Source organism: Lemur catta, chromosome 6 (assembly GCF_020740605.2).
Source record: "Lemur catta isolate mLemCat1 chromosome 6, mLemCat1.pri, whole genome shotgun sequence".
Lineage (NCBI taxonomy): Eukaryota > Metazoa > Chordata > Mammalia > Primates > Lemuridae > Lemur > Lemur catta.
Window position 1 is genome coordinate 97,335,775 of NC_059133.1, and position 19,980 is coordinate 97,355,754.

At 36.2% G+C, this 19,980-nt stretch overlaps 1 protein-coding gene across 7 annotated transcripts in view; it reads right to left on the bottom strand.

Annotated features, from left to right (window-relative positions):
- The window catches only part of BCL2L13 (BCL2 like 13), an 85,754-nt gene that overhangs the window by 20,460 nt on the left and 45,314 nt on the right, over positions 1 to 19,980 (bottom strand). For 5 of the 7 annotated variants that reach the window (XM_045554624.1, XM_045554625.1, XM_045554626.1 and 2 more), the window contains 3 exons: positions 13,372 to 13,479; positions 10,538 to 10,694; positions 6,453 to 6,522 (listed from right to left, as the gene is read on the bottom strand). In XM_045554624.1, coding sequence (XP_045410580.1) covers positions 6,453 to 6,522; positions 10,538 to 10,694; positions 13,372 to 13,479 — 335 coding nt within the window. Of the gene's footprint in view, positions 1 to 6,452; positions 6,523 to 8,207; positions 8,364 to 10,537; positions 10,695 to 13,371; positions 13,480 to 19,980 lie in introns of those variants that run through there. The other 2 variants (XM_045554627.1, XM_045554628.1) reach the window with 2 other exon arrangements.

Here is a 19,980-nt window from a genome sequence, read left to right on the forward strand (position 1 = left end):
CTCGAGGGAGTCTATATCAAAGTCTGAAAGAAAGAATGCAACAAACACTTATCTTTACTTTTCGACATTCTAAAAGAACTCCAGCCTAAAATATATTGAAACCCTCCCCTTCACAATAATGGAGGGGTATAGGCCATAAAGAATACATTAGCACATTCAGGAATAACATTAATCGGGTGTCAGGCAGAGGTGGGGTGGAGGGGATGAGTGTATATATACATAATGAGTGCATTGCACACCCACCGTCTAAGGGATGGACACGCTTGAAGCTCTGATTCAGGGGTGGGGGGGGGAGAGGGAGCAAGGGCAATATACGTAACCTAAACTTTTGTACCCCCATAATATGCTGAAATAAAAAAAATAAAAATTAAAAGAGAGAGAGAGAGAAAAAAAAAGAATACATTACGCTTTTTCCACAATAAGAAAGCCTACTATACTATTAAAAAAAATTGTTCTTATTTTGCCTTGGGCAGAAACAAGTAAGGAATGGCTCCTGAATCAACCTTGCTAATTCATACGAAATCAACTTCAAAGGCCTGGATGTTCTGTACCAAAACATTCTAAATTCCCATAATAATCCACAATAATATAACATTTTAAAGTTATTCATGTTTAAGCTTTATTAACTCGGGGAAATGAGTTGGAAACATTTTATACTTGCTACATAAAATAACACTTCCTGTTATTTGTTCCAAATTTACTCCCTTCATATATCAAAAAGTAGATACCCTAGTTTTACTGTATAAAAATCTAGAGATAAATCTGCAATCTGCAATCCTCTTTTACTCATGTCTTAACCTTAGTCCTTGATCATAGTCACTGTGCCTTCAGGCTGAAATCTACTGATTTTGTAGTCTGTTCTTCACATGGCAACTGCTACGTTGCTTTGATCATTTAAGTTATCCTTTTCTGGATCATCCCCATTCCAATTAGATGTTTCTTGAAATGCAGTAACCACAGCACAGAAACTTCATTTTACAAAACGAACAGTAATACTCTTCTTGGTACAAATTATGTCAGATGATTCATTTTTCCCCCTCATTCCTCATACAATTATTAAATGACTACTCCATACTAGGCTTACCTATTTCACACCCTATCTTCAGGAACCTGTATGATGACTTCCAGGCCCACTATCTTTTAAGTGCAGTTTAGATTGCCTTTAAGTGGTTAAACCCACTTGCTCACACACAAAGCTTCATGAGTTAATTCCACAACTGACCTTCATCAACTTGACATTTTACTACCCACAAGTATTTTATATCATCTGTACACCTGATGTTTTTATACTTCCCTTTCCCATATTATTTTTTTAAAAATATTAAAACAAAACTGGATCCCCAAGCGTCCACTCCTAGAAAGTCCCACTATTTAAATTTCTAGTAAGCACATAGTCTTACCCTTTGATTCTTTCTCTAAGTCATTTCCTTACTGGAAAACGGTAATTCCCACATCATATATGAATTATTATTTTCTTCAACTGATTTTGTAATGGAATGCTAAGGACTTTCTACCATCAAAAAGGAATACTTCCACTGGCTTACCTTTATCCACATACTTATTTAAATCTCGTGACATCTCCTTATATGCACTTGGTGGCCTCTTCCTCCAATAGGTTAGACATACTTACATTTAATAATGTTATCCTTTTATTAAAGAATATATGAGCTTGCCTGGTGTACAAATGAAGCACACTAATTTATACTCTTAGGGATATTTGTGATGATAATTTCATATTTTGGTCCATCAGTCTACTAGTTAACCCTTCTGTGCCTTAACAATTCTAGTAATATCACATTTTGCAAATTTTGCACCTAACTCATTGATTAGGTTTGATTTTCTTTGACCTGTCTGCTTCAAAATATAATTTAAGAGACAACTACACATTATGTGTCACCCAGTGTGCTGCAATAGGATGTAGACAAAACCACCAATGAAGTATTCTTGCCAAAAAGATTGAACCTAAATCTGATCAGGAAGGAAATACAGACACAGAAAAATATGTTAAGTGACATCTCCAGAGATGTAGTCAATAAAATCCATAAAGTAAGAATTTTAAAGAAAAAAAACCTGTAAGTAAATTAGAAAGAGAGAGGAAATAGGGAGTGTAAGTCTATATATTAAAAGAGAGTTAAGTTACAATTATTCCATTTATATGAAATGTCCAGAAGAGACACGTTCATAGAGACAGAAAGTAGAGGAATTGTTGCCAGGGGCTGGGAGGAGTATGAAATACGGAGTGACTGCTAATAGGTATGGGGTTTCTTTTGGCATGATGAAAATGTTCTGCAATTAGATAGTACTGACAGTTGCACAACTTTGTGGATATACTAAAAACCTCTGAATTGTGTATGTTAGAAGGGTAAATGTTACGGTATGTGAACTGTATTTCAACTTTAAAAAAGGAAGGACTTAAGAAATATATCAGCTGGGTGCGGTGGCTCACGTCTGTAATCCTAGCACTCTGAGAGGTTGAGGTGGGTGGATCGTTCAAGCTCAGGAATTAGAGACCAGCCTGAGCAAGAGCGAGACCCCGTCTCTACTAAAAATAGAAAGAAATTAGCTGAACAACTAAAAATATATAGAAAAAATTAGCCGGGCATGGTGGCGCACGCCTGTAATCCCAGCTACTCGGGAGGCTGAGGCAGAAGGATCGCTTGAGGCCAGGAGTTGGAGGTTGCTGTGAGCTAGGCTGACACCATGGCACTCTAGCCTAGACAACAGAATGAGACTCTGTCTCAAAAAAAAAAAAAAAGAAAGAAAGAAAGAAATATATCAACCGAATGCAATATGTGATCCTTGTTTGGATCTTGATTCAAACAAACCAACTTTTTTTTTTTTTTGAGACAGAGTCTCACTCTGTTGCCCAGGCTAGAATGAGTGCTGTGGCATCAGCCTAGCTCACAGCAACCTCAAACTCCTGGGCTCAAGCGATCCTTCTGCTTCAGCCTCCCGAGTAGCTGGGACTACAGGCATGTGCCACCATGCCCGGCTAATTTTTTCTATATATATTTTTAGCTGTCCATATAATTTCTTTCTATTTTTAGTAGAGACAGGGTCTCGCTTTTGCTCAGGCTGGTCTCGAACTCCTGAGCTCCAACGATCCACCCGCCTCGGCCTCCCAGAGTGCTAGGATTACAGGTGTGAGCCACCACGCCCGCCCCAAACAAACCAACTTTAAAAAATACATTTATGGCTGAGCTGCTGGTGTGTGTCTATAGTCCCAGCTACTCGAAAGGCTGAGGCAGGGGGATCACTTGAGTCCAGGAGTTCAGCCTGGACAACATAGCAAAACCTCATCTCTAAGAAAAAAATAATAATAAAATTTTAAAAATTAAAAAAATACATTTAATGAGATGATTGGGGAAATCTGAATAGATTATGATCTGAGTAGATTATGTGATTATGTGATAATATTAAAGAATTAGCATTAATATTTTTAGGTGTGATAATGGTATAATCAGTAGGTTAAGAAGGATACATTATTCTTATAAATACATGCTAATGTATCTTTAAATAAAATATGTCTAGTATCTGCTTCAAAATAATCTGGAAGGAGAATAGGAATGTGTGAAGAAACAGATGACACAAGATCAGCCAAATATTGATAATTATTGAAGTTGAGTAATGGATACATGGGTTTGTTACACTATTCTCTGTGCTTTTGTATATGCTTGAAATTTTAATAAGAGACTTGAAAAGATTAGAGATTAGTATTTCAAGAAAAATTAACACAAGAGGTCTGCACAGGACTGTCTCCTGGCCCTAACCCAGGCGGTGGGGGGGTCTGCAGCCTGCTCATGGCCCCCACAGCAGGTCTCTGTGTACCGACATATCTGCATACTTATCAATAAAGCCTTTTGCTCCTTAAAAAAAATTAACAAACAAAAAGAATTCACTTATCTTTGCTATTTATTTTTCTAAAATCTATTACACTGTGAACATCATGTAGCAACACTAACATTCTAGCTGTTTTTTCCTCTTTGATAGTCATTTTCTTCTTTTTTTCTATAAGCAGATACGGACATAGGAAAAAATAATACCCATGAGGGGGAAAAAAAAAAAGAAAATCACCTACAATTCTGAGATAACTTCTATATATTTTGTACCTTTTCTTGAGACAAGGTTTTGCTCTGGTGCCCAGGCTGGAATGCAGTGGAGTCATCATAGCTCACTACACCCTCAAATTCCTGGGCTCACATGATCTTCCTGTCTCAGCCTTCTGAGCAGCTGGGACTACAGGCATGTGCCACCATGCCCAGCTAGGGTTTTGTTTTGTTTTGTTTTGTTTTGTTTTTTGTAGAGATGGGGTCCCGATATTGCCCAGGCTAGTCTCAGACACTCCTGACTTCATGTAATCCTCCTGCCTCAGCCTCTCAAAGTGCTAGGATTACAGGCATGAGCCACTGAGCCTGGCCACTACTATGTATTTTGGCACATATCATTTCAGTTCTTTTTCTGGGCATATATATTCTATATATGCTACATTTATCCACGTGCATTTTTTTAACAAAAAGATCATACTGTTAATACAGGTTTGTGACCAGTTTTTTTCCTACTCTTTTTGGGATATATTTCAAGAGCATTTTACCCAGATGCCTTTAAAATCCCTTTACTAAAGAACTGATAATCAGTTTGCCCCAAACCTGGCATGCTTTGTGGACTTTTTTTTCTTTTTTCTCTGACAGGTGTTTCATCTGAGCCTCATTTACTTAAGATACATATGAATAACATCATCTCAGAATTTTGCAAACATTCATGCAAAATGTAAAATATGACCTAATTACTTCAAATAAGCCAATCTGATTTTGATTGTGGTGGTAGGAGTCTGGAGATTTTCATGACTTGCTATCATAAACCAGGTTCTTTTCAGCCCTGGAGGACTCGGAAGGAGTAATACTGGATTCAGCAGAGCAAGTAATACTCTAACTGGCATGCTTCATTTATGGGAGGTGTTCAAGCCATGAAGGTCTTGCCTTGAAGGTCAACAGATGAGGAGCTAAAATGAAATGGTAAAGAGGGTGGTGGCGGAAAGAGTGAAAAGGGATAGTAAAGACTGTGGTTTACTCAGTTTTTTTAGGATAACCCTAGGATAGAGAGGTGCATAAAAGAGTTGCCTACAGCAGTCACTGGACAGGAGTGACAGGAAGAGAACATAAAATAGGGGAAGAAGGCTAGTAATATTAGGTACCTAAATATTTGATGTTTGATATAGTAATAAATATATCATAACCAAACTCATTTTTTATTTACAAAATCTATTTCAAATGTCTACATGAGAGAATATTTTCTTTTTTTTCCAAAAAAGCAAATGAGGCAAATAGATATTTTAACAAATTATGTACCGATAAATAACATACTAAAACTCAGAATAATGACTATTTGGGAACAAGATCCCATATGTTAAAGCTAATATAATACCTGCTGTTTACTGAGTGCTTACTATAGTGGCAGACAATGTGCTAAATAAGTATTTAACAAATATTATCTAATTTAATTCTAATAAAACTTATGAGGTTAATATTTTTTCCATTTCACAGATGAGGAAACTAAGATTTAGAGAGCTTAATTAACCTGTCCAAAGGCATGTATCTCGTCCATGGCAAAGCTAAGATTTGAAAACACACACACACAGAGTTAGGTACACAAGGTAACATGGTCTGACCCATATTGTAACGGTTTTGAGTAGAGAAGGCTATTTGTAAAAGTAATTTTACTGACTTTCTCATCCCTAACACTAGATCACTCAGGGCCACACTTCTTGCTCAAACTGAGCTGACCTACCCTATACTGCATCCCCTTAGACTCGACCTTTTTAAGGTGGTAAGTAGATAATACAGTTTAAGATAATGGATAAGCAGTATGGTACAGTGGGAAAAAAACTGAAGCTACTAGAATCAGAAGATCTTAGCTCTAGTGCTGGTTCCAATATTCACTACTCAAGGCGTTCTAGGCAAGTCATTTAACTTTTCTTTCTGATTAGTCACCCAGCCTACCTAACAGAACAAGACATAATAAAATCCATTCTGCCTTCTGCAAAGGGTAGATGGTTGGGATGATCAAATGAGATGTGACATGAGATACTGTGTAATCTATAAAACACAAATGGTATTCATCTAAGAGAATCAGAAGAGGCTATCTTCCAAATGAAGTCCTTATTATTTCCGCCCAAGACATACTCATATACAAATAACCAGATAAGAAATGATGGGAAATTCAGGACAGATAGGAAGAAAGGTTGGTATACTAGTGGACACATATTTTTGAGCCTAGCAGAACCCTGCAGCATTAAACAAAAGATAAGCTTAACCAAAAAATATTCACTTAACACAGATTTATGGATTAAATACTGAGCCCTACAAGTTTTCTGCTGCATGATGCTAGCAATTCTTCCTAAACTTTATAATTAACACACAAAAATCTTATAAGAGAAAAGATAATTTGATTAATACCTTATTCCAGCCGCTGGCATGAACTGTGGTCTCCAATGTACATTCCCGAAATGCCTGATATGTCACTGGCCTGTAGAGATTTTTTAAAAAGTCTGTGTCATAAAGAAGGAAAATTCTAAATTTCCAGATTAAAAAATATACAATCACTACTTTGTTAAATTTTTGCTAAAGTGACAATGATTATTCAACATATTACCTTAAGATGTGGCATTTAAACATTTGGCACGTATTTTTTAAAGCATTTTATAGACTAAGATGCATGCTTGGGAAAGTAGTTAAAATATATTACAAGATAAATATATATTCTAATAAATTTTTTGGAATTGCTTGGAACTTATTTGATAAGATTTCTATGTGGCAGATAAATACCTGGATTATTAATACAGGATCAAAAAAAACAAATAAAAATGATCTTATTAGTAAAATTAAAAACACAATTTTAACTTTTTTAAAGGCAAAAAATCTAAAATATTTTAAAACTAAAGAGACATGTCACTGGAGGACTTTTCAAATTGAGGATACAGGGAGTTGGAATAAACAAGGATAATAAATAGAGTCCTATTTTTAACTTGGAGTCTTATGACATAAGATCCTGGAAGGGAAAGAGAGAGGCCTTTCTGATTATTTGCATGTGAGTCCTAGTCGTACCAAAAACAAATCACTAAGTGATGTCAACACCACTCACTCACATTATTTGTTGAGGGACTTTAAGTACTATATTTTAAGCACTGGTTTTATATGTAAATTTAAAAAAAATTTAAAAACTTGGTACCAAGTAACATGAAGCTTGAATAATAGATTGAATAATAATAGATTAATAATAGATTTAATAAAACTATTCCCCCCCCCTTTTGGGCAAAGTATTAACAGACATGTAAAAAAGAGTAGGAGGAGTCTTGCTTTTGTAGGATTTTAAAATCGCATTCCATAGGCATTTTCTGCTCTGACCACTCTGGTCTGTGATCTTTTTAGCTTATGAATATTTAAGATTGATAATCGCTACCACTTATTGGTAGCCTATTATGTTAGGTTTTACATTTTTATATATTTATATTTTATATTATATATTATCATTTTACATATTAGGAAACCCAAGCTCAGAAAAGCTAAAAGATTATCCCAAAAGCACATAGCTGGCAAGCCGTGAAGTAAGGGATTCACACCCAATTGTATCTGGCTCCAAAGGCCACTACTTCATTTCAAGCTAGGATCTTCACACATGCCATGACAATGTCTAAATGCCACCGTGGCTAATGAGCATTAGAAAGGTGGCTACTGCTGTGCTGAAAGTATAATGTACATGCGAGATTTCAGAGTTAGTAAGAAATAAAATATGAAATGTCTCATTAATAATTTTTATGTTGATTACATGTTAAAATATTTTGAATATACTGAGGTAAATAAAATATATTACTATAAAATTAATTTCATTTTACTTTTTTATGTGGCTGCTAGAAAATTTTAAATTACATATATGTGACTTGCATTATATGAATTGAATAGCACTGACCTAGATATTTCAGAAAACAGTTTTGGTGACGTGTCATTCCTTTATATAAGTCAGTATGAAATCAATACTCCCGTGATGAGAGATACCAGGGATGACCTTTACGATGATGAGATGTATACAGTATATATTACCTTCCTGACATCAGATTCTTATTAAAGTAAGCTTAGTATTTTTTAGAAGCCTTGGGCTAAATAGTAGATGCCTGTAAAACTTGAACTTCAGCAGATACTATACAGTCTACCTACCTATATTCTCCCTGAAGCTTTACTTGCGTATATCAGTCCCTTCACTTCCTTTCCTGAACTGTCTGGTGCTGCTGTGGGTCACAGTAGTCCTTACTGGAAGTTTGTCTATCAGGCTAAAGTACTTTAGCATCCTTCAGAATGAAACATGATTTGAAACATTATATGTACACACATATATGCACATAAAAGATGCAGCAGATTAAAACAGTCAAAGGAAATCTAATACATAGAAAAGTAAGTAGCTGAAAAACCACCCCTACCCAGTTAAGCTATCAGAATAGAGCAAAGAAGAAAGGGGAGTGGGATATCTTTTGAAATTGCTGGTATTATTCTACATAAAGAATTTAGGATTAATTTCCTACTTTAACAAAACCGTTTGGAGAAGCAGGTGGTATTTTCCACCTTAAGATACTGCCTTCAACCTGCATAATGCTTCTAGTTTATCAATTAGTTATTTTCAAGGTATTAGTAACAAAGCTTAAAACTTTCAAACGATTTCTGAAAAAAACTTATTCATAAGGAGACTTGACTTTGATATGCAACCAATTTCAAAAGTAATTATATTAGTATTCAGGGTTTAGGAAAAAAATAAATATTCATCCAAGCCAATTTTTAAAAAAATATAATTTGCAGTAAGAAGGTATCAATTTTTCCTGTGGATCATGAAAAGGACTTCAGAAACAATACTTCTTTTTTAAACTATGTAATACTGTTCTTTAGAGAGCTTATAATATCCCAGTAAAGTTAATTGAAATATTAAGGGTGAAATGGTTTGCCTAGAGCCACAGTTTGTGCCAAAGTTGGAAATAGAACCTTTTGCCTATACCTCTCACTTAGTTATTTCACTTCCAGCCCCAATTGATTTTACAAGTTCTTTTGTTTTTGTTTTGGTAAAGCAGAAAATTTCTTTCTTCAAATCTTATATGTAATCTCAATATACAAAATATATTAGGAAGCCTGGAGAGGCCCTAGTGAGCCCGCACACTCAGTCTATCCCTCACCTCCTTGGGGGCCTCTGCAGCAGCTCGTGCCTAAGGCTCCACAGAACACTTTCTAAAAACCACTGCTATAAATGCAAATTGCCTATACAAGTTTTTTTTCCCCACACTCATACCCTTCTCTCCACAGTTATTTTTAAATTTTTCTATATAAAAGGTTAAGAAAGTCCAAATGTGATTTCATTTCACCAAGTGTAATTAGGATTTTTACATTTGCACATTTTACCACGCTATGCAGAACAAATGCAATTCTCCTAAATCCAAATTGCTTCCTTCTAACAAATGGTAAACTATAAACTTTGCCTACATGAAAGTAAGGAATTACTACAACAATAATTTGGCATCTGAATTTTGGCCCTTTTAGTGAAGAACAGTCTTCATCCTGTTTTACAAAGTTGTCAGTTTTCATTAAGACAAATATATTTTCTAATCCATACCAATTTCTTAAATGATTCTCAACAAATAATTAGGAGAAACTGACTTTTAAGATTTATAATAAATTATTCGGTTATATTTTAACATACTTTTGTTATTACTGGTTTCTTGCCTTTAGCTTTAATATGGTCAGAACCATAGCTAGGAGAGAAGTTCCCACTATAAAAAATGTGGAAGTTGTTGCATGGGCAGATGTACAACCCCAAAGTTTAGCAGCATCTGGGTTATGGATACAATGTTAAATACAGACATCAAAAATACAGATACAATGTTAATCCCACATTACAATGCACAAAACCTTAGCCATTATATTTATATTGACCACTAGAGGAAATGATAGTAAAAAGTGGTCAGGACAAGAGAAATGGTTTGTATTTACAATTTAGTAAAAGCATTTGTTGAAATCTGATAGCTCAACAAGTAAATACAAATTAACAAATCTATGCTGGAACAGCTAAATCACTGCTTTGAAGCAAAGTTGTCATTGAAAACACAGACTACTCAAGAGGCAGAGGTAGGAGGATCGCTTGAGCCCAGGAGTTTGAAGTTGCAGTGAGCTATGATCCTACCACTGTGCTCCAGCCTGGGTGACACAGCAAGACCCTGCTCTAATAAAAAAATTTTTTTAATTAAATAAGTAAAAATCACAGGTAGAGAGCCGGGCGCAATGGAGCACGTCTGTAATCCCAGCGATTTGGGAGGCTGAGGCTGGAGGATTGCTTGAGCCCAGGAGTTTGAGGCTGCAGTGAGCTACAATCTACTGCAGCCTGGGCGACAAAGCAAGACCCTGTCTCTAAAAACAAACAAACAAAAACAAAGCCTTAACCAATCCAGTGCTGCATGAAAGATCCAGAGACTACTTAGAGAAGTACATTCCCACTCAGCAATGTAACTCACTGGCTGAGGAGCATTTGCAATGCTTTATGCAGAGGCTCTTTAAGTTCCTGAGAGACTTTTTCTCCAAGATGGGCCAAGCAGTCTTCTATTGAGCTTTCTGGGTTAGCAGGGCTGAACACTGGAGAAGTGTGACGGTCAAAGCCTGTGCTGGTGAAGGCTGAAGACAGGGCAAAAGAAATGCCTAATTTAATAAACAATATCAAAGGTTGTGCTATCAAAGCTGAGAGGATTAAGACACCTACTATTAGGAACAAGTTAATAGTTAGTTATAAGCCACTTTAAAAGGTCAAATAATAATTATGGATATTATTCTTTCCTAGAACACAAAAATTGGTTAAGTTTAGATTTTTTTTTAAAGGAAAGGTTTCAATGGAAAAATCTTAGTTTCAAGGGAAGAAAACAATGAAACTGCATGTTAAAATATGCTAACCAATTTAGTTTATTACTACTCATCAATTCAGTACAAGAATTTTGAATGAGAAGTAACTCTTGGCTCTATCTTCCCTCTCTTAATAGTTTGCTTTCAAAATTTTGTCTTTACCTTTATAAAAGTGGCACTTCTTAAACCAGATTCTAGTTGGTTTATTCCACCTCAGAGGATGAATCCACTGCTTTCATTCCCTTATTAAAATGAACTTTCAAACTCAATATTACTTCACATGAACAAACTTTAAAACTCTGAAGGTTATTCAAGTATAAAAAAAAGTTGAGGCTGGGAGCGGTGGCTCACACCTGTAATCCTAGCACTCTGGGAGGCCGAGGCGGGAGGATCGCTCGAGGTCAGGAGTTTGAGACCAGCCTGAGCAAGACCAAGACCCCGTCTCTACTAAAAATAGAAACAAATTATCTGGCCAAATAAAAATACATATAGAAAAACTTAGCCAGTCATGGTGGCGCATGCCTGTAGTCCCAGCTACTCGGGAGGCTGAGGCAGGAGGATCGCTTAAGCCCAGGAGTTTGAGGTTGCTGTGAGCAAGGCTGAGGCCATGGCACTCTAGCCCAGGCAACAGAGCGAGACTCTGTCTTAAAAAAAAAAAAAAAAAGTTGAACCTGTAAAAAGCAGTCATAACCTATTCCTTCCTCAGTTCAAACTACCATCTACTTCCTAATTTCGTGTTATAAAGATGTAGCCCACCCAGCTGCAGAAAGGGTAGGCAGCCTAACTGTTGTCCCAGGACACAAACGGGATGCTGGGTATAAAATCCCAGTACAGCGGGCAGCTGGCACCCATTCCCAAGAGCTATCAATCACCTTCATAAAATATTTATTGCATTAATTCAGGCTTGTTCCTAGAAGGCTGCAAATTTTACTACAGAATTAAGTATGTATTTCTTCCTAAAGCGCTTGCCTCCAAGAAAGATGCAAATGGCTGCAAAGTTTACAAACATTTTGTTGTCCGAGCAAGCGTGAGGGCATCCATTTTAATGATCAGGCTTGGATAATATGGGGTTCAATAAGTCAGTGTACTTAATTAAGGCTTTTGTTACTCTCTTGTCTGCCTTTTGCCTATTATTTTACTGCCCAGCAGTACTGCTACCAGAATATAGATGAAGGCTTAGAAAAGAACTGGAAATTTAATCAGTTAAAAATGTTGATAAAAGACTATAAAAGAGAAGACTAACATTAGGTTTCTGGATTATTTGTACAATTCTATTCAATTTCTTTCTCTACTAATACAGAACTGTTCATAAAAATGATTTATAATTTTGTTCATTAATAATTATTGGGCAATATATGTCCACACAAAAACTTGAACAAGAATTTTCAAAGCAGCATTATATATGACAGCTGAAAAGTAGAAACAACCAAACTGTCCATCAACTGATGAATGGATAAACAAAATGTGGCATACGCACACAATGGAATATTACCTGACTGTAAAAAATAATAAAGTACTTACACCTGCTACAATATGGATGATCCTTGAAAATATCATGTTAAGTGAAAGAAGCCAGTCACAAAAGACCACATAGTGTATGACTCTATGTATGTGTCCAGAACAGACGATCCATAGAAGTAGAAAGTAGCTCAGTGGTTGCATTGGGTGGGGGTGAGGCAGAGGCTAGCAGGAGTGGGAAGTGACAGGTGATGCCTATTGTGTTTCTTTTTGGAGTGTTGAAAGTGTTCTAAATTTAGATTGTGGTGATAGTTGTACAATTCTGTGAATTTATTAAAAATCACTGAACTAGACCTTTCAAATGAGTGAATTTTATGGTATATGAAATATACCTCAATAAAGCTGAAAAAAAATCACTGGGAAAAATGTTCAGTGCAATGTTACTTATGGAAGGTAAAACAGGAAATAACCCGAATGCTCCCCTCAATAGTAAGGGAGAAACTGCGTAAATATTCATTCAATGAGTGAAATTTCATGCGGTTAACAGAATGATATCTATTTTAAAGTTACTATATAACATTAAGTGCAAAATATGTGGCTATAAAGCCATATATATACATTATAATTACAATTATCTATAGCATATGTGCATGCAAAAATGAAAGAATCTTTCTTACTTTTTTCCCTTTATGTTGTTATTAGTTATATAGATACCAAATATGGATCAAACCATATTGAATGGAAAGAACTTTAATATGACCATTTAGTCCACTACTTAACACCAGGAATGGCAACATCAAAACTGTTAGGTATAGTTGGGAAACTTTTATAACCATGCCCCCCGAAAAGAAAAAAGGCTCCCTTCCAGTTTCACCCTTATAATCCTACAGCAATGAAGTTGTATAATGTTCAGAACACCCTTCTGTGAAAATCAAATTAAACCAACAGTAAACCACACCAAACAATCTGCTAATTAACTAGGAAAATAAGAACAGACCTTCAGAAATTTCTTTGTCCAGGGATTTTAGCTCTTCTTCAATTTCAGTTTTAACTTTTACTAAAACTTCTTGATCCAGAGATTGTGAAGCTACATCTAGTTGAACCCCTGAAACCAACAAAAAAGGTTACTATTGAAAGAGGGAGACAGAAACCATTAGAATATAATAGTTCTGACTTGACTTTTTAGTCAGAAAATGCTAAATCAAACCCCATTATATATCAAGTCTAGGGAGGGGAGGAGATACTTTTTGCAATAATTAAAGGGGGAAAATGCTTAGTAGAAGTATTATCTATTTAAAGTCTGGTAAAAATAGAATAAATAGAATAAGCCTCTGTCTTTCCAGATGTTTCTGCCAGGAAGGGAAAAAGAGCACAACTTTCAGAAACACATTAACTAAACATGAGATTAGGAAAAGACTGGTATTAATATGTACAAGTCCTCTTTTTTTGTATACAATGCATTCCTTGAAAAAAAATATATGAAAGCTGAATATGATAAAACCAAGTAAAAGAATTCATGTTATTTTAGTGGTGGTGGGCAATGTCCATTACTCTCACTTCAAATTACATGAGTCCCTAATGTTATCTCACTTTTAGATGCTTTTTAGGTTTATTTATTTATTTTTTTAGAGACAGAGTTTTGCTCTGTTGCCCAGGCTAGAGTGCAGTGGCATAATCATAGCTCACTGTAACATCAAACTCCTGGGCTCAAGAGATCATCCTGCTTCAGCCTCCCAAGTAGCTGGGACTATAGATACACCACCATGCATGGCTGATTTTTTAATTTTTTATTTTTTTGTAGAGACAGGATCTCACTATGTTGCCCCAGCTGGTCTTGAACTCCTAGCCTCAAGCAATACTCCTGCCTTGGCCTCCCAAAGTGTTGGGATTATAGCCATGAACTACCATGCCTGGCCTGGACACATTTTTAAATGATATACTTCTTTTTTTTGTTTTTTTTTTGAGACAGAGTCTCACTCTGTTGCCCAGGTTAGAGTGCCATGGCATCAGCCTAGCTCACAGCAACCTCAAACTCCTGGGCTCAAACAATCCTCCTGCCTCAGCCTTCCGAGTAGCTGGGACTACAGGCATGCGCTACCATGCCTGGCTAATTTTTTCTATATATATTTTTAGTTGCTCATATAATTTCTTTCTATTTTTTTTTTTTAGTAGGGACGGGGTCTCGCTCTTGCTCAGCCTGGTCTTGAACTCCTGAGCTCAAACGATCCACCCGCCTCGGCCTCCCAGAGTGCTAGGATTACAGGTGTGAGCCACCACACCTGGCCTTTAAATGATATACTTCTATCATTTTATATGTGCTCTGTAATTCTCTCCCCTGCCCCATCTGAACAGCTGATAGCTGCTTAAGTCCACAAAGCATACAACTGAGACTCAAGTTTCACCTCTTTGGGCATAATGATTTCTTTGTCTCAATCATATTAGATTTATGAGAGTTATGTTCATTACTAGTCTCTTATGCTTATTACTGATACTTCCATTTTTCTACTAATTTTTTAAAATGCAACAAAATAGTTACATATCTGTGTATGCAATATGTACAAAAAAAGAAGACACTGCTGAAGACTGAAAGCAGTACCCTTGTCATTTGACAGTCCAGATTCAGATAAGTCAGTTTTAGCGATATCAATGCATAATAATAATTGCCAATACCAAGCGCCAGGCACTACAGTAGGCACTTTGTATATACATATATGTATGTATATGTATACACACATACATTAATTAAATCCTCATAACAACTCTTTGAGACAGGTATCATTAGTACCCTCATTTTGTAGGTGTGAAAATTGAGGTACAGGGATGAGCCCTGACCAAGGATGTACAAACAGCAGAGCTTGGATGCAAACCAAGCAGTCTGGTTTCAAGGTCTGGGCTCTTAGCTATCACACAACATTGCCCCTCATCATGCTTGAAAGTGTGGGCTCTATAAAATCAAACACCCAAAAGTCCAGGACTGCCTCTAAGATAATGATCTAATCACAGCAGTTCTTAGGCTTTTTTGGATTAACCCCTTAGACAATTTGAATAAAGAATGGCCCCCCTTCCCAGAATGTTCACCAAGCAATTTCAGGGCATTCATGGACCCTCTCAGGATCTTCATAAGCCTTGATTTAAAAACTTCACTAATTATCACCCAATTCTCCTTCTTCCCCCTCCCTGCCTCCACATGCCCATACTCATTGCATAATATAGTCCTGTCTCACTGGGTTAATGTACCACAGTTTTGTATTCCTGGGTAACCTGACTTAATGCACAGTGGTCAAGGATCATCACTGAAGGGCTCCAGGGAGACCAATCAAGAAGAGCAACCTAGGCATGGAGGGGGGAAAACTAACAAAAGATTTGTATCCAGAGAGAACATAAAAGAAACCAAAAAGTTTCTCCTTAACATTAAAAGTGAGCAAGTTTGGGCATATAGCATCATAGTTCCTTTTATAGCTATGAAAAGCTTACATAAGCTTGAGCAAGAGTAAGACCCTGTCTCTACTAAAAAAAGAAAAATTAGCTGGGCTTCGTGGTGCACGGGCCTGTAGTCCCAGCTACTCAGGAGGCTGAGGCAGGAGGATCACTAAGAGCCCAGGAGTTCAAGGTTACAGTGGGCTATGATTGCACCACTGCACTTCAACCTGGGTGACAGAATGAGACTCCATCTCTAAAAAACGTAATAATAATAAAATTAAAAAATAAAAAGCTTACATAAAAAGTTTAAGTTCTCACTATATTGTAATAATACTTTCCTGAAAAAATTAATTTTTATTCTTCTTTCAGATGATTTCAGTATTATAGAGCAAAGATTTCCATTTGAACAAGGAATTTTCAATAAAAAAAGTCAAACCAATTGACACATTCAGCAGAATCCACGTTCCTGGGACATAAGCCAGATTCACAATCACACCAATAATCCTAGCTTGTTTTTTAGCCAAAGGCATTCAAGGAAGTCAGGGTAATTCTGAGCCATTCTAGGAATCTGGCTTATTTCTGGGACTTAAACTGAAGCTTATCTGCACACCCAGAGTATGCGGAACTGGATACTTAGTGATCAAATTTTAGTTGAAGAGTAATTCTTTGTTTCACTAAAGACTTGCGATAAATAGTTACGAGTGACAATGAAGTCCCTAAATGGGTGTAGGGGAGGGGCCCTGCGATCAACTATACTCCTTCTCTTTGCAAGAATCTCAGTAAAAGGAAAAGCACCATAATTTTTGCCACCAAGTTGTGGATCTACCTGCTATTAATTCATTCACTGGGAAAAACATTTCCTGAGTACTTGCTATTTATCAGGTATTGTCATGAGCATCTAACTAGCACAAAAATGAATAAGATTTGTCTAGTCACTGAAACTATTGATCTCTGAGGGAGCTCAAGAGGGACAGGAAAACAGCAAGCATTTAAAAGGTACCTGTTAATTGACAGGCACTATGGTAAATATTTCATATGTGGCATTTTACTTAATTTCCATGTCAACCTTACAAGTGATAAAATAATAGTTCCATTAGAAGATGAGAAAACTATGGAAGAGCTTTAACTGGAACTCAGGTCAATCCGACGACAAAACCATTAATCTAGGCTGTGCCCTCTCCATCTTCTAGTTGATAGCTAGGAAGGAAATATTGTAAAAACTTTTTTGACCTGATTAAATAGTAATGGATCTAGCACCTCTTGCATTATGCTGGATAGAGTTGGAGCCCATTATACTAAGTATCACAAGAATGGAAAAACAAGCACCACATGTACTCACCATCAAATTGGTATTAATTTATCAACACTTATGTGCACATACAGTAATAACAATCATCGGGTGTCGGGCAGGTGGGGGGAGGGATGGGTATATACACATCTAATGGGTGTAATGCACACTGTCTGGGGGATGGACATGTTTGAAGCTCTGACTCGGACATGGCAAAGGAAATAAATGTAACCTAAATGTTTGTACCCCTGTAACAAGTTGAAATTAAAAAAAAGTAATGGAGACCGGAAAGGTTGTCTAGTGATAACATCTGCTGACACTGAGATTCATAGTGCCTTATTTAATCTTCACTTCATATAATCTGCAAGTCAAGAGAAGGCCTATTATTATCAACAGATTTATATTCTCCAACTTAAGAAAACTACAAATATACCCAGAAGTACTGGGCACAAGCTAGTCTCATGCAATAAAAGGAAAAGGAAGGTCTTGGTCTCTTGCACAGAATGGAGAACAAAGGGGAACAGTCTGAAGAAGAAAATCAGACCAGATAACTTGACAATTTACTACTTTCTCCTGCCTCAGATATTTGGAGCAGAACTTCATCATCTAAAATACTGAATCCAGATAGAAATGACATCCTTCTCATTCAGAATCCATTTGCAGACATATTTCCAGGACTTTTTCAGTTGTTCGCATCATTGTTTTCTACCACTCACAAATTTCATACAGAGAGGGATTAGACATTTAAATGCTTTCATTTTTTGTAAGCAAATTAAAGAATTCAAAATTCATGGATGGGCTCTGAATTAATTAATCCTATTAATGAAAACAAAGAAACTTGAGTATTCTATCATCTGTGGGTATTAAAAATACCTTTGAAAAACAAAACATCAATAAACATTTCTATATATCACAGATTCTGATTAGTTTTCCACTTTTAAAGTTAACAAAAATAATTTTCCTTTAAGCCACATAAAACACTTTTCATATGAGCTGAGACTAACCAAAATAAAACTCAGACCTTTAATATAATTTTTTGGAAAATTTTTTATACATAAAATTCCTCAGGTATTTCTAGTTGACATGCAACACAGAGTATCCCCTCAATATCATGACAAACATGGATTCTGCTTAATGACATTTCACTTATTCCTGCCTATATAAATACCTTTGAAACTACATAAATAAAAACTTTAAAATGTTACATAAAACAGACACAATCTATTATGCAAAATTTGAGGCCAGTATATCCTAGAAAGATGATAATCTTTATAAATTCTCATAAAGCATTAAGGTCTACCTTTACAGATAGGCTTTTAATAAATCTCAAATATTGCTTATAATTATAATAGTTTTCCTTTTAGAAGCAATTTGTAGGCCTGGGTCCATGGCTCACACTTATAGTCCCAACACCTCGGGAGGCCAAGGTAGGAGGATCACTTGAGGCCAGGAGTTCGAGATCAGCCTGGGCAACACAGTGAGACTCCATCTCTACAAAAATTAAAAAAAAAAAAAAAAAATTAGCTGGGCATGGGGGTGTGCACCTGTAATTCCAGCCAACTGGGGAGGCTAAGGCGGGAAGATTGCTTGAGTCCAGGAGTTTGAGGCTGCAGTGAGCTATGATCACACCACTGCACTCCAGCCTGGGCGACAGAGCAAGACCCTCTCTCTTTAAAAAAAAAAAAAAAAAAAACCAGAAGAAAAAGAAGTAATTTGTAGTTTTGGGTGGCTCTGTGACAGCACTGATTAATATAACTGCACTAAGTAAAGTGACCTCAGAATATATTGTGACATTATTAAAGCAAACACAGACTGGGAAATTAACTTAAGGTCAACCTGGTTTCTTACAATAAAATTTCCAGTTTCTTGGAAAGCAACCTGTAAAATGGAAAATAAACTTTGGAGTCTTTCAGCAGATGTATGTATGGAAAAAAGAAATAAAGAAGGAAAAAAATACCTTTGGAGTCAGGCATTCTAACTCATCACTACATGTAACCAAGGAAAATAACCTTCTTGAGCCTCTCTTCTTATACAAAATGGGAAAATGTTACCTACAACACAGGGTTTTTATCAAGTGTAATGAGATAAATTCTGAATAGACAGTAGCTCCCACTTACCAATCCTTTTCATTCTTTAAAATGTAACTATTTGACAATTGTCTTTCCCCAACCCTCATCTCTGTGAACAGAAATCAGCTCATCACAGATTTCTATCAGTGAAGATTATACCAAACCTGCTTTCCATACTGTTAAGAGTTAGGATCAGCAGGACAACTTTTTCACACTTTAGATAATGCCAAGTGATTTAAAATAGGGCTATTTTTAACATCAACTAGGAGAAATCTTGATAGTTACTCTTGCTCTTCAATTGCTGCTAGAGAGAGTAGCTTACTATCAACTGATCTAAAACTGAAATCTTTTTTGCCCTAAAGATATGTCCTACAGAATTTGATTTACATTCAAAAATTCAGAAGGAAAGTTAATTTGTTTTATTACTTAAAGGTATTACTAATCAGGGAAGTTTTACTAAAAAGCTCACTTCCTGACTACCAGATCTAAATACCAGATGTGCTATGATCTTCTGTTTCCAAGGGAGGCTTAGCTCTAACAGACTTGTATTCAAATTTTTTCCAGGCTAAAATCTCTGCCATATGCAACACTAACAATGTAAGAATTTTGATCTATCATTGTCGTGAGCTACATACAGTGAATGAAAGTGTTTGTTTTTTTTATTGCCCAGGCCGGAATGCAATGGTGTGATCATAGCTCACTGCAACCTTGAATTCCTGGCTCAAGCAATCCTTCCACCTCAGCATCCTGAGTACATAGGCCTGGCTAATTTTTTTTTTAATTGTTTTTGTAGAGGTGGGATCTCGATGTTATATTGCCCAGGCAGGTC